The sequence below is a fragment of the Sceloporus undulatus genome, chromosome 6 (assembly GCF_019175285.1).
Source record: "Sceloporus undulatus isolate JIND9_A2432 ecotype Alabama chromosome 6, SceUnd_v1.1, whole genome shotgun sequence".
Taxonomy (NCBI): domain Eukaryota; kingdom Metazoa; phylum Chordata; class Lepidosauria; order Squamata; family Phrynosomatidae; genus Sceloporus; species Sceloporus undulatus.
Window position 1 is genome coordinate 3,232,309 of NC_056527.1, and position 22,527 is coordinate 3,254,835.

Consider the following 22,527-nt stretch of genomic DNA (forward strand, 5'->3'; position numbering starts at 1 on the left):
GCTATAGCTCAACATCTGGAGGGTCACACATTTTCTATTCCTGGCAGAGGCAAAGTACAAACAGTGGTCAAAAAGTTCTCAGCTGATTGATTTTCAGACTGATGTCAGGTCTACCAGGCTTAACATTTCTATTGCCAACAGACACTAGCCAGATGCATCTGGAGTAATGCAAACATGGCATGAAGGAAATAATCCCTCCCAGTCATTTGCTACTCAAAGTGGTGGGCCATGGACTGGTGCCAGTCTGCAAGGCATTGGCTGCCACTCCTTGGCGAGTTTTTAGGAAAGAAAGAAAGCAATTGTCGCCAGTGAGCAAAAATATGGTGCTGGTCTCTGGCACATTGGAGGAAAAACACCCTGCTGGTTCTCACTCCAGTTTATGAAACACTGCTCCAACTTCTTGTATTCAGCAGTAACATGCCTCTAGACCTGGAGGTTCCTGTCACCCGCTGTAGCTGAGAGACACCATTAGATTTCTTCTTCATGGATTTGTCTCATCGCCACTGAAAGCCATCTATGTCAATGGCCATCAACACATCTTATGGCAGTAAATTGTGTAGTGTCGAAAATGTAAAATCACCTTTTTGTTATCTATCCGAAGTCTGTCAATCACTTTCAGTACATGACCCCAACTTATAATAATACAAAAAAAAAACCACCCACCAGGGAAATATGTAGTATCTATCCAGCATGGATGGAAAATACTCACAGGGAGCCAGGTTTTAACTGTGGCTGTTGATGTAATTAGAATATTAGATTTTCAATTTGATAACAATTTGCTAGGCCAATAAAAAAAATCTCAAGGTTACAGCCTTTACTTGTATAATGTCCTTGTTGCCACATAGTGAACCACTATGCTATGAGCATTAGCCTATTACAAGCCACTTGATGAATTATAATGAAAAGCTGCATGTTGCTATAATGTAAATGTTGTAGCCAATGAATTCAGTGAAATGACATTTAGGTTTAAAATTAAATTAATCTGTACAACAATTTGCAAGATAAAGTCTATCATGGGCAACTGTGGTTGCTAATACAAGGAGAACGATTATCTGCCTTCATTACACTTCTAATATTGTTAGATGCCACTAATCCTTCCATGCCTTGCAATGATAAAATTGCATTCCTTTGATTTATCACCATATAAAAAACAAAAATAAATCAAAGATACCACAACTGAATTTAAAACAGTGTACTACTCATCTGCTCTTGTCACAGCCCAGAGCTGCACCAGGAGTCACTCCAGATCTGAGCTGCAAAAACCTCCATGTGATAAGGGCCAGAGGGAGCTTTCTTCTGCCTTTCCAGGGGCAGGGCCTAAACCAAGAGATTCAAATGACAAGATCCCACCTAAAGATCTGGAGCGTCAGAGGTGTCTGACAGTGGAAAGGACCCACTTGGACGGTGGTGGACTCTCCATTGCTGGAGGTTTTTAAATAGGGTGCTTGCAGGGACACTTGTTGGAGATTCCTGTATGGCAGTCAGTTGGATTAGATGACCTTTGGGAATCCCTTCCAACTCCAGGAGCCTGTGATAGGATCCAGCCCCTGCAGAAGGTCAGTTAAGGCAGAGGCCAAACTGACCCTGGACATGCTTGAGCCTCCCGGGAAGGATGAGGGTCTTTCCCTTCCTCTCCTACTGTTGATTTAAAGGAGGACAAACTATTTTGAAGTAAGGGGGGAAATGAGGGCAGGAGGAATGAGAAACTGGGACATTTTAAAAGTGGATGAAAAAAAGGGACAGCAGAGGTATAACTGGAGCTGTTCCTGCTAAACTGGGAGAGCTGGAGCTGCATCCAAAGCGGCCGAGGCCTTGGCCATCCCAGTTTTTCAGGCCTCTGCAGGACCCAGGGTCAGGCTTTATGGAGTTTGCCTTCCTCCTCTGTGGGCTCTGACCAAACCAAGAGGGCCCCACCTGACCCACTCTAGTGAAGCAACTCCCCAGAGGTGGGCAAGGAGCCAGGCAGAGGCCAGGCTGGCAGTCATTGCTCCTTATCCCTTCTTCTGCTGGGTTGCCTCCACGAATGGGGAGAGAGTGCAGGTGGGCATCTGGGGCAGGCGATCATGATGGATGGGGTGCCCTGCCTTGCTGCTATGCCCACAGCGGGAAGGATCAGGTCTTCTAGGAAGCAGATAAGCTCTACCAGGAACTGTGCTCCCTGACCCCAGACACCGGCTCCTCCATCCTCTTGTCTGAACACTGAGGTGGGTCGGTGGGCACCTGAGCGGGGAATGGGCCCACTCAGCCCTGGCTTGGCATCTGATGCCACTTTCTGAGAGCGACTTGTTCTGCTGCCTGAATGAGGCTGCTTGCAGAAGGCAAAGCCATGGCTTCACTGATGAATGAGCTGCACTCCTCCTTGGACTTTCCTCTCACTTTCCATTGCTTTGGTGTTGGAGGAAGGTTGGGTTGATAAAGGAATGGCTGAAACCAAAATGCAGCTAAAAATGCCCTTTCATGGGTATCGGTCCAGAGTCATTGGGAGCCGTTCCATAAGGAAATCCCTTCTCTTTTGTTATGACACGTTTAAAATGGAGCTTCATCATACCCCAAAGTCACCACTTTTTATTTATTTAATTAAGTAATTTATAGCCTTCCGTTCTCCCAAAATGAGATCCATGGTGGCACAAGTCACTTACAGGTGACTGTTGTCTGAACCTTGTTGTTACTCAGATCTAGAGTAGACCCACTGAGTAAATGAGATTTACTGGTGTGTTGAATCACTGTAAAACAGTGGGCTGAATGGTCTCTTCTTATTTCGATTAACCAACACTATTCAGGCTGCAGTTATTTGAATCTGGCTGGAAGGCAGTCAAGCCTTGCCAAAGGGGTCATTCCCACGGCAGTTTGCTGCGAAGCGGGATTTGGGGCAAAGGGCCTTCGTTCCCATTGGAAATCATTTCCGATCCTCATTGGATTGATTCCAGGAGGAAAGAAGTGGGGCAAACCCAAATAACCCAGGGTTTCCTGACACTACTTTGGAAATGGTTTTCCTTCCTTCCTTCCTTCCTTCCTTCTCCCTCTCCTCCTTCTTTTCCTTCCACCCTCAGAAAACAACGGCCCTGCAAGGCTAGCCACCCAAAACCTTACACAGCTCTGTACAAAGCGAAACACCCCAAAATACAAATAAAAGCCTGCCTATGGCATACAGTCCAAAAGCAAAGACAAGAAATTATAACATTGGCAATATATCATCATTATAATAAATTTAAAGCAATGGACAGGTTGCTTACCTGTAACAGTATTTCTTCGAGTGGTCATCTGCGAATACATACAAATGGGTTTTACTACGCCTGCGCAGTGCTGCTCGGATACTTCTGGAAACACTGGGCAAAGTAGACTTTGCAACTTATGGCAACTTTTTGGGGGTAACTCCGCCCATCCTTTATAAGGCCCCTGCCTTCCCACTCTTTCCTCAGTTCCAAATTTTTCCGCTGTGTAAGCGAAGGATGAGCCAATCAAGAGCAGGACACTGAGGGGAGGATGGGCGGGATTTGTATGAATTCGCAGATGACCACTCGAAGAAATACCATTACAGGTAAGCAACCTGTCCTTCTTCTTCGTGGTCTCTGCAAATCATACAAATGGGTTTAGACTGACAAGCTTAGGTAAGCGGCGGAGGGAGTGTCCTGAAACCAGGTAAGCTAAGCAAAGTGGTTTATTTTGAACAATAAAAATCTGAAACCACCATAAACATCAGTCTATTGTCAATCATTTCTTGTCAAACATTTGACAGCAATACATTAGGAGCTGCAACTCCCATGAAACAAAGGAACATGGAACAAGAATGGAACCATGGGTTCTAGTGTAAATTACACAAGATCACTGAGAGCAGAATTACTTGCATGTAGCACAACCACAATCCCAACATGGCATAGAAAACACATTTCAATGCAACCCTGAAACCAAAACTGCTCTACCAAAAGCTGCATCCTGTCTGGCCCTGGTGTCCAGCCTGTAATGCTTGATAAATGTCATTGGCTGAGACCAGACAGCAGCTTTGCAGACATCCTCCAGAGGCACCCCAGTCAAAAAAGCAGAGGATGCTGCTACCGCCCTAGTTGCATGCGATCGTACCCTGGTGGGAGGAGGTTTGCCCAATAGCTCATAGCAGAGGTGGATGGTACCAGCCCCCCATTTAGAAAACCTCTGCGCCGAAACGGGCAGTCCCCTCTTTGGTTCCGAGTAACACTGGAACAGTCTCTCGGAATGGCTCGAACCCGCAGTTCTGTCCAAATAGAAGGCCAAGGCCCTCCTAACGTCCAAAGTGTGTAAAGTCCGTTCGACCTCCGTGGTCGGGTTCGAGGCCAGGGTAGGTAGCACAATGTCCTGACACATATGAAAAGCCGATACCACCTTAGGCAAGAAGGTGATATCAGTACGGAGAACTACCTTGTCCCTATGGAATCTCAAGAAGGGTTGGTCTCTCCGTAAGGCACAAAATTCACTGCGTGACGGGCCGACGTGATGGCCACAAGGAAGGCAGTCTTCCATGTCAATAGTCTCAAGTCCGCTGTGGCCATGGGTTCAAAGGGCTTGGATTGTAAAGCCGTCAGTACAGTGTCTAATCTCCAAGCCGGGGTCGGTACCGAGACCGGGGGGTAGAGATTGTTACATCCCTTTAAGAAAGCCTTAACAAAAGGGTCCTTGAAGAAAGAAGGTTTGCCTCCCAATTGAAACTGAGAACAGATGGCAGAAAGGTAGCACTTGATGGAGGTGAAGCTGAGCCCTTCCTCCAACAGTGCCATAAGAAAGCGCAACACCACCGGGGTCGAAACCTGGTCCCGGCCAATATTCTCCTCGGACAGGAACCGGCAAAACCTCTTCCATTTCGAGGCATAAGACCGTTGGGTGGACGGTTTGTGGGCAGCCAGGATCATCGTCCGCACAGAGTTCGGTAGTGCCGCTAGGGACGGAGCCTCCACGCCACCAGAGGTAGGTTCTCCATGTCCGGATGACGGACCCGGTCGTTCTGGATCGTGAGGAGGTCTGGTCGGAACTCGATCCGGAAGAACGTCCTCTCCGACAGGTTCAGTAGAGATGGGAACCACGGCTGTCTGGGCCACCACGAGGTGATGAGGATTGCGTCCGAGCGGTCTGAGGTCATCTTGGATATCACGTGGACAATCAGCGGGAATGGGGGAAAGGCATACAACATGTCTCCGGACCATCTGAAGCTGAAGGCGTCTCCTAGGGATCGCGTGCAGCGAGTCCTGGAGCAGAATTGGAGACAGTGAGCGCTGGCCTCGGTCGCGAAAAGATTGATCTGGGGGGTTCCCCACCGGTCGAATAGATCCCTGACAGCCTCCGGGTGAAGCCTCCACTTGTGCGACACCGACGAGGCTCTGCTGAGCCGGTCTGCCAGGTCGTTGTCCTCTCCGGGGAGGTGGATCACCTGGAGATGGATTCGCCTTGGGATGCACCAGTCCCATATCCACATCGAGATGTCCAATAATGTCGTTGACTTGGTGCTCCCTGTTTGTTTATGTAAAAAAGGACTGTCGTATTGTCCGTCCTGAGAAGCACCACCTGACCGATCAACACTGGCTCGAATGCCCGCAGAGCCTTTTCTACGGCTAGCATCTCGAGGGCATTGATGTGGAGCAATTGTTCCGTCCCAGATCACTTTTCCCTGATGACTAACTCGAGCAGGTGAGCACCCCAACCGTCCAGGGACGCGTCGGTTGTTAGCGTGAGTTGCGGCTGCGGCGGGGAGAAAGGTAAGCCGGCGCAGACGTTTTGGGGGTCGAGCCACCATCTGAGGGAAGACGCGACGGGTCTCGGGATGGTAAGCCACTTGAGCGGTGAGTCTGTCATCGGGTCGAAGACCAAGAGGTACCATCTCTGTAGTGGTCAGAGTTGAAGCCTTGCCCACGGTGTCACGAAAGTTGTGGATGCCATGTGGCCCAGAGCCACCTGGGCGTCCCTGGCTCTGACTCTCCTGTAGCTTAGGAGTGGACGCAGGGCCAGCCCAAGTGCTTGAAAACGGTCCCAAGGGAGGAACGCGGTGCAAGTGTCGGAGTCTAGCACGGCGCCAATGAACCGGACCTGCTTGGAAGGATTGAGTCGAGACTTGTCAAGGTTGATCACCAGGCCGAGGGATCTGAGGAGCGTGATTGTAAAGTCGATGGTCTGAAGGAGCCCTTCTTGCGAGGGGGCCGCTAGGAGCCAATCATCCAGGTACGGGAACACGTTGTAGCCTCTTTGGTGAAGATAGGCCACCACTGGTGCTAGACACTTGGTGAAGACCCTCGGCGCCGTCGCTAGTCCGAATGGCAGAACGTTGTAGTGGTAGGCGTCGGAGCCGACGGCGAAGGTGAGGAATCTCCTGTGGGCCTCTCGAATTGCAATGTGAAAGTAGGCATCCTTCAAGTTGACCGTCGCGAACCACAGGTCCTGGTGGAGAAGGGGCAATATGGAGGCTAGAGTCACCATACAGAACCGACGATAGTGGAGGAAACGGTTTAAGTCTCTCAAGTCCAAAATGGGCCTAATCCCTCTGTCCGGTTTAGGTACCGTAAAATATCTGGAGAAGAAGGTCCGAGGCCAGTTAACAGTCTCTAGCGGGGAAATGGCACCTTTTTGCAATAGAGAGCGTACTTCGTCGAGAAGGGTGTCGGAGGGTGGGGTGGAAACAAAGGTCCCCGTCGGGGGAAGTTCCTTGAACTTGAGGGCGTAACCCCTACGGACGATGGCAAGTGCCCAAGAGTCAGATGTTACAGTGGCCCAGGTGTCAGAAAAGGGCCGCAAAATGTTCAAGAAGAAGGGGGATGGAGTGACGAAGTATGCAGGAGCACATCACGACCTTTTCTTGGCCTGGTCCGACTCCTGCTGGTGGGGCTTACGGTACCGGGCTGGAGGACCTCGTCTACCAGAGGAGGAAGAAGAATGGGAGGGGTACCTGGGGCGCTGAGAACCCTGGTGTTGACCCTGTCGGTCCTGTTGGAAGGGCCTGAACTGTTGGCCCTGGGGTTGCCACTGTCGCTGTCTTCTCCGGAACTGAGGAGTAGAGTAGGAGGACATACCGTGTCTCTTGGCGGCCACCTTGAGCTTGAACTTCCTGTTGAGACGGTCGTCGGTCTCTGCATGGAACAATCCCGACTCGTCTAACGGCATGTCCTCGATGGTGGTCTTGACTCAAGGAGTCAAATCAGTTCCACGAAGCCAGGCATGGCGCCGTAGAGCCAGCGAGGCCAACATTGCCCGACCTGCACAGTCAGCTATGTTGCGGGAAGCTGTGATGAGCCAACCCCTGATGGAGTGGGCTTCATCCCTGATTTCGACCAGTCTCCGCTGTGCCTCATCCGGGACGTCCGGGATCAGGGGTGAAATATCCTCCATCAGAGCCTGGACATAAGCCCCCATGCAGGCGGTATAGTTGACTGCTTTTACCGCCAAGGAGGATGCAGAATAAGCCTTTTTTGCGAGGCCATCCACCTTGCGAGCCTCGCGGTCAATCGGGGAGGTGGCTTGTTTGTGAGTTGAATTCAGCTGGGCCCCCTCGACAATAGCTGAATTCTGTCTTGGGTGGGAGGACAGCCAAGGGCAGCTTGATGGAGCGACTCTGTACAGGGTCTCAACCTTCCTCAAGGTTCCCACTAAAGATGTGGGGGAGTCCCAAGACCTCTTGAGAATGGACTCCAAAGATAGGAGAAGCGGGATGGAGGGAGGGGTTGGGACCCGACCCTGAACCCGGCGTTCGACTGGGTCTTTAGCTGCGTCCTCAGGGTATTGTAGCTTGATGTCTAGAGCCCTAGACATCTTGATGATGTGTTCGCTGAATGTCCTGAGGTCATCAGTGGGAGAGGCCGGTTCGGGATGATGCATGTCCTGAGGGGAGTCATGCAGTGATACGTCACCAACCGAGGGGTTATCCGAGGAAAGGACCGTCTCCGTGTCCAAATCCAGGTCCGAGTGGCTTGGTAGGACCGCTTCCTCTATCGGAGCTCGAGTTGGGACCACCGCTCGGGCCCTAGGCTCTGAGGGTGTTGATCTGGGTTCCCTTGGGACGGACTTGGAGGGTCTCGACAATGTGGCCGGCACCGGGTGATCACAGGTTGTCCGCGAGTGGCGTCTGTCCTTGAACCTCTTGAACGCCGTGTCCCTTGTCACAGCCATGTAATAGCGACCCGATTTCGAGTCGTAGAAGACATCGGGGTTGTCATCCTCTTCGAGATCATCCTCAGAGTGTACCTGAAGAGGCCAGGTTGGTACCGGGGTGGGAGAACGGTCCCGATCTGACGGTGGCCCTTGAACTGGCTCTTCAAAGGGCTGTGTGGCAAAGTCCGACGGAGTCGGAGTTGCCTCTGGGTTGACAACCCGTCTTGGGGATCCTTTCCTCTTGTCTGGCTTAGAGGTCTGCCGGTCTGGAGAACGACGACGTTTAGAGGGGGAAGGGCGATCCGGGTCCTTGGGGGCCTTAAAAGAAGCTGAGTCCCCCGATGGCTTGGACTTCTTTGTGGTCGTTACGACCTGTTCTGCAGACTTCGAAGGGTCAGGTGTTTTAGCCTTCCTCTTTGGGGCCCTCGGCGTTTCTGGAGGGAAGAACGGATTTACCTCCAGCTCTGAGATGGTGGAAGAACCGGAAGGTCTCGACACAGCAGCTCCGTCACCCTTCCTCGGTATGGATCCGGAACGGTTGAGGGTGGTGGAATCCAGAACAGCCTCCTTCGGTTTCGACTCCTTAGCACCCTTCTTAGACGCCTTGGACGGCTTCGAGCCCGAAGCGGTCAATGGGTCCGTCTCATGCCTTGATTTTGAGGAAACGGAGGAGACGACGGACAGTGCCTTGGCTGGAGTGGCCAGTGCCGAGCCCTCTGTCCCCGACTGCTTGTGGGGGCGCTTTGAAGGCTTGTCGGTGGCTCTGGACCTATCTGGGTCACGGGCCACATCATGAGATGAACCAGGCACTAAGGGAGGAGCCGAGGCTGAACTAGCCGGGCTATCCCGAGCCTTGGAGGCCGCAGCGGATGCAGACACCGACGGAGCCGACGACGGACGGGGGTCTTCAACCCGAACCTTGCCCTGTGCGATCGCGGAGGTTAAGCGGGACTCACGGTTTTTTCTCGCCTGTGATGTCATGGATCTGCAAAGGGTACAAGATTTGACGTCGTGGTCCTTTCCCAGGCATAACAGGCACGAAGAATGCGGGTCTTGAACTGGGACCTTGCCCCTGCAGACATCACACTTTTTGAATGGGGGAGACATTGCGTCCCAGCAAACAGTGTCCGAAGCCTGAGGCGCAGTTAAGCACCAGCAAACAAGTCCAGAGGGGTTAGAGAGAGACGAAGTCCAACAGTCCGAATGGTCAAATCGAAGGGGAGGTCAGCAAAGTCAAAAATGGTCCGAGGTCAAGTCCAGTAATTCAAATAACAAGAGCAAGCGAAGTTCCAAGAGCACAAACGCAGTGGAAAAAAGGAACTGAGGAAAGAGCGGGAAGGCAGGGGCCTTATAAAGGGTGGGCGGAGTTACCGCCAAAAAGTTGCCATAAGTTGCAAAGTCTACTTTGTCCAGAAGTATCTGAGCAGCACTGCGCAGGCGCAGTAAAACCCATTTGTATGTATTCGCAGAGACCACGAAGAAGAAATAGAAACCATCCCCAGAACAAAAGAGCAGAGATTTCTGTAAGTTTAGTCTTGTGTTGATTTGCTGTCAAGACAACTTTGACCTTTGGTGACTTTCTTACCATCCTGCTCAAGTCTTGCAAACGCAGACCTGGGTTTGGCTCCCTTGCTTCAGTCAATCCACCTGTTTTGCTTTTCCTCCTTTCCTTTTTCCTTCCACTTCTCCAGCATCTTGGTCTAACCCAGTGAACCATGTTGTCTCATGATATGTCCAAAGCACAAAAGCCTTTAGGGAGGGGTTAGGCTTGATTTGCTCTTAGAGCCACTCATTTGTCCTTTTTGGTACAACAGCAAACAACTGATCCCAGGATTTGCTAGCACTGATCCAGGGCAGTTAAAAGTAGTGTCAAACTGGATTATTTCTGCAGGGTGTTTTGGACCTGGGACATGGAGCAAGGGATGCAAACTACAGGGAAAGAGATTCCACGTAAACAATAGGAAGAACTTTCTGATGGTAAAAAACTGTTCAACAGTGGAATAAACTGCCTTGGAGTGTAGTGGTCTTCTTCACTGGAGGCTTTTAAACAGAGGCTGGATGGCCATCTGTTGGGGGTGCTTTGTGTATTCCAGCATGATACAGCGTTGGACTGGATGGCCCTTGCAGCCTCTTCCAGCTCTATGGGGCTGTACAGACAGGCCAAAATAAAGCTGCTTTGAGTCACTTTGGAGGTATGCTGTTTAAATGATGCATGCATCCTAAGAGGCCAGAAGCTGCGCCAAAGTCATGCTCCAGTCCTAAGTGACTCGAATCAGCTTTATTTTGGCCCGTCCGTATGGGCCCTATGATTCTATGATAGCAATAGCAACTCAGCACTATAGTTTTTTGTGGGTTTTGGGGGCTAAGAGGCCATGTTTTAGAAGAGTTTATTCCTGATGTTTCGCCAGCAGCTGTGGCTGGCATCTTCAGAGAATGCTGGCATGGAAGATAGTGGGGTATATATTCTGTTGGTTGAGAGGAAGGGATTTACATGTTAAATTTACATACAGATTGACATAATAATAATAATAATAATAATAATAATAATAATAATAATAATAATAGGATTTATTATATGCCGCCCAATCACTGGGAATCCAGGCGGCTTACAACAGAAGGGATAATAGATGGTTCCCTGCCCTCAGGCTTACAATCTAAAAAGACACGACACAAAAGGAGAAGGGAATGGTGGCGGGGGGGGATCAGGTCCAGCATTCTTCTCTCCTTCTGAGGCCTGGACCAAGGCAGATGGACCGGAGGGAGGGCTCTTCTTCTTCTTCCAGGCAGGCCTGTTGGAGCTGTAAATCCCTTCCTCTCAACCGACAGAATATATACCCCTGTCTCTTCCATGCCAGCATTCTCTGAAGATGCCAGCCACAGCTGCTGGCAAAACATCAGAATAAACTCTTCCAGAACATGGCCTCATAGCCCCAAAAACCCACAAAAAACTATGGATGATGGCTGTGAAAGCCTTCAACTTCACATTGAGCTCAGAACTCTTTAAGTGGTTTACAATCTGTAATCCAATTGCCCACAACAAGCTACTCATTTTACCGACCTACGAAAGGATATGATTCCTTAAATCCACCAGTTTCTAGCAGAAATTAACACCTCAGCTGAATATGTAGAGAGAGAGTTGAGGCATCCAAAGAAAAGGCACAGGCAAAAGGACCAAGGGAATGTGAACACAGAAAATGGAAGGGTCCTATGTGTGAACCAATGTCAGTGCCTTACTTTCTGCCATGCTAGAGAGTTGCAGACTGAAAGAGAAAATTTCATTTGGGAGGCAGAATTCTGATGGAAAACCAAAGGCTGTTCATGGAAACAGGAAACTGTTTGCCAGTTAAAGAAAGGATTTCATTTTTTAAAAAGGAATATTTTGTACCTCATCCTCACTCCCAAGCAAATAAAGTCATTGGTTTAACATTTATTGATCCCAGGGCAAAAGGAACACAAGCACTTTTCAATGCTGCCCTTGACATCATGAAAGGTGCAGATTCCATAAAGGAAAGAGGGAACGCAATGGCATTTGGTGAAAGGGAAGGAGTGGCAAGGCGTTGCCCGGCAAAAGATGATTGTTTCTCACCTGAGTTGGCTTTTGCCGGATGTCCATGGAAGGACCGTATCTGCTTTTCTTTTCATTTACTGGGGTTAGGGGCAAAGGACCCCGTGAAAGTGGAAAAACCACAAATGAAACAAAGACAGTTGATCCTCTTTATCCAGTTTTTTTTTAATCCATGGATTCAAGCATCCAAGGCTTGAAAATATTTTTTTAAAAGTATAAATTCCAAATAGTAAACCTTGATTTTCCATTTTATATAATGGACACCATTTTGCTATGCCATTATATTTATGGGACTTGAGCATCTACAGATTTTGTTATCCACAGAGGATCCTGGAAGTAAACCCCAGCAGATAACAAGGATGCACCGTACTATGAGAGAATATCTCTCTAGGAATCTCTAAGTCCTCTCTGCCAGACGTTGACCACAGAATCACACTGAAGGACCTGCAAATGCCTAGAGAAGTGTTTCCTCTAGTAATCTCTAAGTCCTCCAGCACAACTCTATGATCAATTTCAAGCAGGTTTGTGCTGGAGGACCTAGAGATTCTGAGAGAAAACATATTAATCAAATTCACCAATAATCAAATCTGTAAAAGTCAAAGTTGCAGAAGTGGAGAGCTGACCGTATTGCAATTCTAATTCCTGTAGACATAAGACCATTTAGGAAGATGTAACTCCTCAACATGATTCTGTCCATTCTTTCAATCCTTCCCTGACAAAACCTTGTTAGGTCTGGGGGGCTGCAAACTTGGAGAATTCTGGAAATGAACCGTTTCTAAGATAATGTGAGACTAAGTTCAAGCCTAGAGCGAAAAGCTCATTTTGTATGAAAGGGACCCAGTTCAAAAGTTTTTTTCCAGTGCACCTGAAGATAAGCATCTGCCAAGGCTTCCTCTTCGCCCGTGAACTAAGTGGCGCTTGGCAATTATTCATCTGTGCTTGTCTGGTCAAGTGGGAGCAAAGGCAGGGCCCAGCCGACTGCGGTCAGGAAAAACAAACAGGTGCCCAAGACAAGGGGAAGATTTTGTCACCAAGAGAGAAGGCAGAGCACTGAGCAGCTGTTTGGCCAGACATCAGCTGCAGAGGCGATTTTAACAAAGGAAGGGATGCCACAAAACTATGGATGCCGGCCATGACTTCACATTTTGAGATGACTTCACATTTTGAGATGTTTTCTGCCAACCACTCTAGCTACTTGGAGCTTGTTTTCTTCGGCCACATCCCAGAGCCAACCTGGCAGCCCTAGAAAGGGTTGATCTGGGGTTGACCTTTAAAATGGATGAAAGGGGAAAGAAGGCAAGAGCTGCTTGTTCTTGAGGGGAACCGGTCATCTTTCTTGCCCTTCTGTACTAAACTGCCCATGGGGTGAGAATGCTGCATGGGAGTTGCTTTCCTCCAGGGAGGGAAATGGCCACTAATGCTTTCCAGACTCTTCCCCAGAGTCTCAGAGGCCCCTCTCAGATGCTGGTCCGTTCTTCTTCTAATCTGGACAACTGTGTCCCCCCTCTCCCCAATAAACCTCCAGGGAGTATGACCCCCTACGCCCATTTAATACTATTCCAGAATTTGGGTCCCAAATAGCACCTTTAAAGACCCAGGAGGGATCTGACCACGTTTGGTTTTGTTTTAAAAAGGGGATGAGGCCCAATGCCCAGCATGCTTGCAAAGGAAGATGGGAGAAAGGGGCATTCTCAATAGGGATCCCCAACACAGAGCAAATTTCTTCATAATCTTTCCCTTCTGTGGAAAAACCAATGTGGGGAGATAATGGTTTTTGGGCTACTTCTTTCTCTTGGGGATGGAGGCTATCACAATCATGGCAGAGGATTTTTCTTCCATTCCTGAAGAGGCATATGCCTCTCTTTTGGTGGAGGTACACCAACAGGACATGAGATTTCAAGGCACTCCTGTTGCCAAGACCTTCCCTGAAAAGTTTTAGGTAGGTGACCAATTTTGCTTTCACACTTTCTAAGCACATTCCTGCCTGAGAATCATTCGAGAAGTATCCATACAAGGAAGACAGACTGTCCTGAGTGGTACAAGCACAGCTGAAGCCAAGCCACACTGTTTAGCCCAGGTGTGGCAACAGCAATGATAGGATCTTTGTGGTGATGTGTCCTTCCAAGTGTCACAACCTGTTCCTGTACTGGTTGCAGCAAAGCCAACAGTATCAGTCACCAAGGTGACTGTATTCCTCCACAACCGAACCGACTGTTTCAAAAGCCTCCCCAAACTCCTCTCCTTCACAGCCATGCCTCTGGTACCAGTGCAGGAAGGCACCCTTCTTGTACATTGCCTTTGCCCGCTGCTCCACCCTCTGGAGAAAGTCAGCCGAGCTGCTGTGGTTGGCACAGACGGTCAGTGTGTGACTGTGGTGGTCTGGAGGTGCAAAGCTGGACAAAGGGTCTGCAGGATGGACAAAGAAGAGCCATTGTCTGAGGGGGAGACCTTTTGTGTCCCAATTGCCATATGGAATGAAGAGGCAGAGGCTATGCATGCACAGAAACACAGAATATGCTCTTGTTGAAACAACAACTCTGGCCAATGGTCCATTTCTGGCCGAAGTTCAAGGTGCTGGTTATGACCTTCAAATCCCTGGCTAAAAGACTGTTGGCCGGAGTATTAAAATCTTCAGGGAAGGGCTTTCAATCTCACCACTGTCACAAGCATGGATGGTGAGGGGACGGGGGTCTTGGTGGCTGCTCCTAGGCTGTGGAATTCCATTCCATAGGAAGTCCAGTTGGCCCCTTTCTGCTCTTTTTCCACTGGCAGGCAAAGACCTTTTTATTTAGGCAAGCCTTTGAGTTACAAGTCAAGGGGCAGAATGGCATTCTGAAAGCGGTGCATTGCATTTTTATCTTCTTTTATCATTTTAAGGAGTTGGAAGAGACCCCCAAGAACCATCCAGTTCAATGCCCTTCTGCCATGCAGGAAGACACAGTCCAAGCACTCCCTGTGATCAATGGCCATCCAGCCTGTGTTTCAGAACTGCCAAAATAGGAGGCTCCACTACTCTCCAAGGCACGCCTTCCACTGTTCAACAGCTTCTACCATCAGGAAGTTCTTAATAACACTGAAGTGGAATCTTTTCCTGTCATTTGCATCCACTGCTCTGGAGCAGCAGAAAACAAACTTGCTCCCTCCTCAACATGACATTCCTTTGAAAATTTAAACATGGCTATCATGTCATCCACAGACCCAGCTCCCTAAGCTGCTCCTTATGTTTTAAATAAATTATAAACAGATTTGTGGTTTTTAATAGGCTTGCTGTTTATTTGTTTTTAATTTTTGCAAGATAAGATTTTTACAGAACTTTGTTTTAAATTATTGTAAGCTGCCTTGGGTTCTGTGTCAGGAGAAAATGGAATACAGTATATATTAAATAAAGAGGGTTGTCTTATATTGTTGTTTGCGAGGGAAAAAACAGGCACCCCAGCTAGTCTTCTACAACAAAAACTTTTTTTTTTAATCAAGGACTGAACCTGCTGGTAACATCCCCAACATCCTGAGCTGGGGCTGGAAGTTGGTTTCACGTGTGACTCTGTGAAGACTAATAGCCAAATGCAAGTTAAAAGTGTGATGTGGCAGCCCAAAAACCCATTGCAATGTTAGGCTGAATAAAAAGAGGTGCATCATGTCCAGATGAAGGGAAATACTAGTACTACTCTATTCTGCTTTGGTTCAGACCTCACCTGGAACCCTGTGTCTAGTTCAGATCACCACAATTCATTTAAGAAGGACCTTGATAAGTTGAAATGTGTGCAAAGGAGGGGGACCAAGTTGGTCAAAGGTCTGGGAACCCACTCCCACAAGGAATGACTTAAGAAGCTGGACATGTTTGACTTGGAGAAGACTTAAGAGGTGGTATTTATTTGAAATAAATAATAAATAAGTGAGCCATTTTAAACTATGCCATGTAGAAGTTGGAGTGAGCTTGTTTTCTCCTGCTCTAGAGAAAAGAACATGTATCAATGGATTCAAATGGCAAGAGAAGATATCCCACCTATACATTAGGAAGAAATTTCTGAGGGTAAGCACTATTTGGTGCTTGAATATGCTGTCTCAGAGGATGGCAGACTCTCTTTCTTTGGAGGTCATTTAAACAGAGGTTAGATGGCTATCTCTTGGGAAGGCTTTAGCACTGTTCCTGCATGGCAGAGTGTTGGACTAAATGGGCCTTAGGGTCACTTTCAGCTCTATGTTTCTACACCAGAATAAAGGATTCAGCTACATTCTACTGACCTGTCCAGTACGTGGCAGGGAACGGGTTCCACGAGACACAGCGGTAGGCCTGCTTGAGCTTCCTTAGCACCAAAGCGTGATTCAGGAGAAAGCTGTCTTCCTGGGGACCCCGGGCCACAGCCAGCAGAGCAAGGCTGCAATGCTTCAAGCAAGCCTGTTAAGGGCAGAGGCCCACAGACAAGATGACAGGGCCCCATTCACCTCCCCCAACACCACAAATCCTAAACCCACAATAGGAAACAACTGCACAGTTCTGAAAAAACAAGAGAATTAGTTAGCTCAAATCTGCTCTGGCATTTTGGAAGTTTCAGCTAAGGAAAAGTTCCATTGGGGGACCACAATTCCCCTGATCTGGGCAGGTGCCCTCACCTGAAACAGAACAGCTTCTGAGCACTGCAGCTCATACTGGCTCCACAGAGCAAGTGGCCAACAAGACCAGATAGCTCTCTCCACAGAAAATCTAAGAAAGGATTCAAAGCCACAGAAGGATACAGGGTTTCCACCAGGAGACTTGCGAGGCAAGGGGTGTGCCACCGAAGATGCTAGTCTGTCCCAAAACACTGTTCCCCTGTGGAATGAAGAGAAAACCGCCCATTATGCCATGCGATGGACATACTTCAGCTAGCCAAGGAGATCAACTCAAGGGCAGTTAACAACCACAAAAATAAAATGGTGTCCCTTGTACAAAATGGCAAAATGAAGGTTTGCCTTTCGCAATGTGTGTGTGAGAGAGAGAGAGTGAGAGAGAGAGATTTTCCAGCCATGGATGGTTAAATCCATAGATGCAGAATTCATAGATCCGGTGGGCTGACTGTATGTTTTAATTGTTGTTATGAGCCACCCTGGGTCCCATCTTGGGAGAAAGGAAGGATATAAATAAAATGATAACAATGCAACTAACAAATTCTGCAGAATAGGATGCTGCCTAGAGATGAAAGGCCAGAATATAGGAGATGGTCTTACACTGGCATAAGCCCTGGTTATCAGCGTAGTATATTTAAGGCTGTTGCAGAAGGAGGTACTGTATCCTGAATCTCCTTTTGCAGCACCTCTATTTGAAATGTGTAATGACAGCCACAGGCTCTCAAGTGCAGCTCTATTTCCCCAGCCACTAACTGGGATGGGTAGGAAAGTGATTAAAAACCCTTTTAATCATAGAATCCTAGTTGGAAGAGACTCCAAGGGCCATCCAGTCCAGCCCCTGCTTGCCATGCAGGAAAAACACACGATCAAAGCACAGATGATCATCCAGCCTCTGTTTAAAAACCTCCAAAGAAGAAATTCCACCACGTTCCCAGGGAGTGTGTTCCACTGTCAAACTGTCAAATACAAATGCACATGCACACAAAGCCCCCTAGCTGGTTCTCTTTGTTCCTTGAGAGGTCACAGCCTCCTACCTTGTGCTGCTTTGAGCTGTATGTAGGTATTTGAGGCCTGGCATGGGGCAGACAGATTGCAGCAGCTCCCAGGGCTCCATACCCATGCTGATACCACTGCAAAACAAGGGACACGCCTTTGGAACCAGACATCACCGACAAACAACACCTTACCCATTCTAGGTTTTAGCCATCTAAATGACACTGCCAAGGGCATAGATTAGTGTCAAACGGTTTGGGGGCAAAGGACAAATAGGGCCCTCTCCTACTATTTTGCCTCTGCACATGAGAGAGTCAGCAGCAGAAGGCCCATATGGCCAGAGGCCTAGGGCAAAACCTAGCCCAGCCTAGCCAAGCTATTCTCCTGGAAATTGTCCGATATTTAGTCACAGGGGATCAAGAAGAGTCTTCAGATTCATGCCTGCATACAGTCAGCATGTTGTAGTGGGTTGACTGTTGGACTACGATTCGGGGAGACCATGGTTTTAAACCCCACTGAATCCAGGAAACCCACTGGGTGGTCTTAGGCACGCTGTGCACCCTCAGCTTCAGAGGAAGGCAAAGACAAACCCCATCTGAACAAACCTTTCCAAGAAAAACCCATGACAGATTTGCCTTAGGGTCTCCATAAGTCAGAAATGACTTGAAGGCGCAGAACAACCAATACTTAGTATGGTGTGGTGTGCATTTGAGTCACCTGTTGACTTATGGCAACCCCATGAATTTCATAGGATTTTCTTAGGCAAGGAATATTCAGAGGTGGTTTTCCCAGTTCCTGACTCTGAAACGTAGCCAGCAGCACCTGGTATTAACTGATGGTCTACCATCCAAGTCCTAAGCAGTGCTCACCCTTCAAGATCAGGCAGGATCTGGTGCCTTTTGGGTATTTTGTTGTTGTTCTTGTTTGCCTTCAAGTCATTTCCGACTTACGGCGAATCTAAGGCGACTCTAGCATAGGTTTTTCTTGGCAAGAATTGCACATAAGGGGTTTGCCATTGCCTTCCCCTAAGGCTGAGAGCATGTGAGTTGCCCAAGGTCACCCAGGTGGTTTCATGGCCAAGCAGGGAATTGAACCTTGGTCTCCAGAGTCATAGTCTAATACTCAAACCACTATGTCACACTGGTATTTAGGCTTAACTAGTATGGAGAAGCATTAAATCATTGTACCTCCAGGGGGCAATGGTCAACTCAAGGTACATTAGAAAGGCTTAAAGGTTGTTCTAAGCAACCGTTAAACACAGACAAACGGAGGTCTAATCTGCTTTGCAGAATTAATGCAGTTTCATACCACTTTAACTGTCATGCCTCAAGGCTATGGAATCCTGGAATTTGTCATTTCATGAGCTATTTAGCCTTTTCTGTCAGAAGCCATCTGGGGTCCCAGCAAACAAATTGCAGGATTCCCTAGCATTGCACCATGACAGTTAACGCAGTGTCAAATGCCATTATTTCTGCAGTGCAGATTAGACCACAGAGGGTACCGGGATCAAGTCCTTGTTTCAAAGCTCTGTCTTAGGTTCACCTTTGTGTCGTGAAAACTTTGAGTGGATGGAGAAGCCCAGCCAGGCAGGAAGTGATGTAAGTGTTCATGGTTGTGAAGGAGACCTGACACGAAGCTTCAGCCATTTCCTTCCCCTGTAGGGCTGCCACCCGCTTCAACACCTCATCATTATGGAACAGAAGGATGCCATCTGCATACCTGGACAGAGCCAAAAAAGCAGAGCCAAGAGTATTTCTAACAGAGCCTGCCAAAATTAGTTTCAGGAATTACAATAACTACAAAAGGGACTAGGGGATTTTGGGTATCCCAAGTCCAAAAAAGTAACTTTTCCAATGGCATTTCTAATCAAGCCTGAGGGCAGGGAACCGTCTAAATAAAAATAATAATTTTAAGCCGCTCTGATAGCCTTTAGGGCTGAAGAGCAGGGTATAAATACCATAAACAAACAAACAAACAAATAAACAAACAACACTGGAAAAGATAGTGAGCTCTAACTTGGTAACTCCCAGAAGTTATAATTCAAAGGAGTGACTTTTCCAAGCTGTTGACCCCTGAATTGCTCTATCTATGCTATGATAATCTGAAAAAAAAGAAGAAAGATCACATGGTCTCATCTTTTACTTTTGGTGAATCTGTCCCCCAAGAAGCCTTGTTAGTCAAACTTTCCTCTTCATTCACCTCTGCAGCCAAGAAAGGCACAGTAAGGAGTTGTAGTGCTGAAGAGAACTTTCCCCACTTTGGTGCGGGGCCACCGAAACTGACAGGATCCGACCGAGTGGATATTGCTCCCTGATGGCTTCACACAACCGGGAACTCAGGCCTGCGGAAGAAGAGCCCAACACACAGGGGTTCATATTGCTTCATGCCACTTGAGATAACTGATCATTCTTCCACCAGGTTTAAATATTTGAAGGGGTGTCCTATTGAGGCTGGAACAAGCTTGTTTTCTGCTGCTCCAGAGACTAGGACATGAAGCAATGACTTCAAATTACAGGAAAAGAGATTCCACCTCAAGCTCAGGAAGAACTTCAGACAGTAAGAGCTGTTTAATAGTGGAAGACACTCCTTGGAGAGTGGTGGATTCTCCTTCTCTGGAGGTCTTTTAAACAGAGGTTGGGTGGCCATTTGTCATAGGGAGCTATCTTCCTGCATGGCAGAATAGGGTTGGTCTGGATGGCCCCCCTTGGGTCTCTTCCAACTCTAGGGTTCTATGGTTCTTCCTGTCATCTTTCTTCACTATTCAGTTTTCACAACCATACACCGAAACTGCAAAATACTGGATAAGTCTGATGATACTATTTAATGTTATATCTTTACACTTGAGGATCTTAACTAGGTCCTTGCTAGCAGTCCTTCCTAGTTTTATACTTTAAATTTTGGGCAAACATTGAGGACTTTCACTTCCACCTATCAAAACTCACACCATCATGAAGTTGCTGCTCTCAAAAAATGATCTTGGTGGTTTCCCTGGATGAGGAAAAGTGTTGACAACCTATTTTGCAGGGCTGGTTAAACCAAAATTAAAATGGGGGGTTGGATTGGTGCCCTCCATTTGGTAAATGGAGGTTTGCTCAACAGCAATGAACACACAACCTCTTGGCAGATGACCTTCTGACTAGAAATGTGAGTAGTTTTATGCGGGGAGAAAGATATGTGGAGTAAGGAAGCATGTTCTCACCAGCTCCTGTACCCCCACTCAGGCTGTGGAATATCACTGTCCCGCAGTAGCAGTCCTTGCGCTCCACCTCCTTTCGCAGGGCCTCCATCGTCTGATCAAACAAGTCCTGCTCATTCTTACGACGGGCGCCATGATAACCTGTAAACAAATATAAGACCCATTTGAGCAGATGGAACAACTCAACCATGGGAAAGAGCAAAATGCAACTCAAGGGCTGCATGTGGCCCCAGAGCTCTCCAGAGCTGCTGCTACATTGCAGAATTAATGTAGTTTGACATCGCTTTACTATCATGGCTCCATCCTATGGAATCCTGGGATTTGTAGCTGGCTGTAGCTCCAGAGCTCTTTGATGAATAAGGTGAAATATTTGTACACATCCTAGAATTCCATAGCACAGAGCCAAGTCAGTTAAAGCAGTATCAAACTGCTTTAATTCTGCTGTGTAGATACGGCCCAGGTTCGTACAAGGGGGGAGGAGTTCTGATATTGCTGAAAAGCATTTTGGAAGGTAAAGTAGTCTGCAGCTGGCCACCATGTTGCCAATCCTGGCTAGTATAGAGGGAAATGAAGAGGCTGAAAACAAGAGGAAGCAACCTAAGGCTTCCTTCCCTCTTTCTTTTCCTTTTCCCAAACTCAGAGGCAGAATCTATTTAACTCTACATGTCTCAAACACTTAGCAGAACTGAAAGGGCAGGAAGGTAAGCAGTCCAGATTTTAATTTTTTTTTTACATCCCAGAATAATATGGGTGGCATTTGTTGGGTGAAAGCATCTTGATTCTGACACAAACCAGGGATACACAGCTATGTGTTCAAGGGGGAATGGGGCATGCCTCACCTCAAAAGTAGGAATCCTGTCCACCAAATGAATTTTTTCTTTAGTACCCAAATTTCTAGCACTGCAGTAACATAAAACTTAAGTTGAGCATTAAAGAACCAGTGTTCAGGCATTGAGAGAAAAGGGGCTGCCAAAGTGACTAGGGCTACATCTGCACTGCAGAATTAATGCAGTTTAAGACCACGTTAACTGCCATGACTCAATGCTATGGAATTTTGGGATATTTGTTGTGGCCCCAGAGAGGTCTGGGGCCACAACAAACTACAAGTCCCAGCATTCTATAGGATGGAGCCATGACAGTTAAAGTGGAATCAAACTGCATTCATTCTGCAATGTGGCAACAGCATTCAAGGGAATCTGACCACAACAAATGTGAGAGAGCTGTAGGTCTGAATGACTCTCTGCAAAGCTATAAATTTCAGGACAGAAGGAAAATTTATTCTATGGGGACAGAATTCTTATATGGAGGAGGAAAGGCCCCCATTGCTCCCTGTTTCTTCTCTCCCCATTACCAGACTCCTACAATGGATCCAGCCTACTCAGAGCAGCCAGCGTGGAGATAAGCTTTTGGCAGCCTTAGTGACTCAGTAAAGCTTACCACTTACCATAAGCCCAGTTGTTGCCTCTTCCTGCCTTCCCCACGATGAGATTAGACTCTCTGAACACTCTTGATAGGAACAGGCAGAGAAGGGAGAGAGAAAAACACATGGAGTGTGATTAACTCAGCAGCCACAGACTAAGTGCATGTCTACATGGGTGAAATGGGTAAAATGAACCAGTTTCCCACCTCCCAGGGGTGTCATTACGGGGGGTGTGGACTACACAAGGGGTGGGCCACCACTGCTCCATAAACATCTGCCTTTGGGCAGAAATGGTCTGTGGCATTCATCTGCATCCCTTTAAAATGCTGGGGTTCAGTGGAAGAGAGGGTGAGAGTGGGGCCAGGCTCAGTGCGAAGAGAGGTCTTGGGTTGTTTTTTACATTTTCTTTTTTAAAAAATCACGGTTTACCAAGTTTTCACTTTAACCACATGAAATCTTTTGACGGAGTACACCTTCTAGTCATTTTGGACCGATGGCGCCCCTAAAGTGAAGCCACCATGGGGGTTTCTTGGCAGGAGGTTTGCCCTTGCCTTCTCCTGAGAAGGTGTGCCTTGCCCAAGGTCACCCAGCTTCACGGTTTCACGGCTGAGCTGGAAACTGAACCCTGGTCTCCAGCGTCGTAGGCGA

The 22,527-nt window shown here is 47.8% G+C and overlaps 1 protein-coding gene across 10 annotated transcripts in view; it reads right to left on the bottom strand.

Annotated features, from left to right (window-relative positions):
* Positions 1–12,140: 12,140 nt before the first annotated feature.
* LOC121935080 (tubulin beta-1 chain-like) overlaps positions 12,141–22,527 on the bottom strand; it is a 30,830-nt gene continuing 20,443 nt past the window's right edge. For 8 of the 10 annotated variants that reach the window (XM_042476188.1, XM_042476186.1, XM_042476185.1 and 5 more), the window contains 8 exons: positions 21,904–21,965; positions 20,463–20,600; positions 19,463–19,604; positions 18,806–18,982; positions 17,305–17,400; positions 16,400–16,475; positions 15,908–16,049; positions 12,141–14,071 (listed from right to left, as the gene is read on the bottom strand). In XM_042476188.1, the coding sequence (XP_042332122.1) occupies positions 13,836–14,071; positions 15,908–16,049; positions 16,400–16,475; positions 17,305–17,400; positions 18,806–18,982; positions 19,463–19,604; positions 20,463–20,600; positions 21,904–21,965 (1,069 nt within the window). In that variant the 3' untranslated portion in view covers positions 12,141–13,835. Of the gene's footprint in view, positions 14,072–15,907; positions 16,161–16,276; positions 16,476–17,304; positions 17,401–18,805; positions 18,983–19,462; positions 19,605–20,462; positions 20,601–21,903; positions 21,966–22,527 lie in introns of those variants that run through there. The other 2 variants (XM_042476192.1, XM_042476193.1) reach the window with 2 other exon arrangements.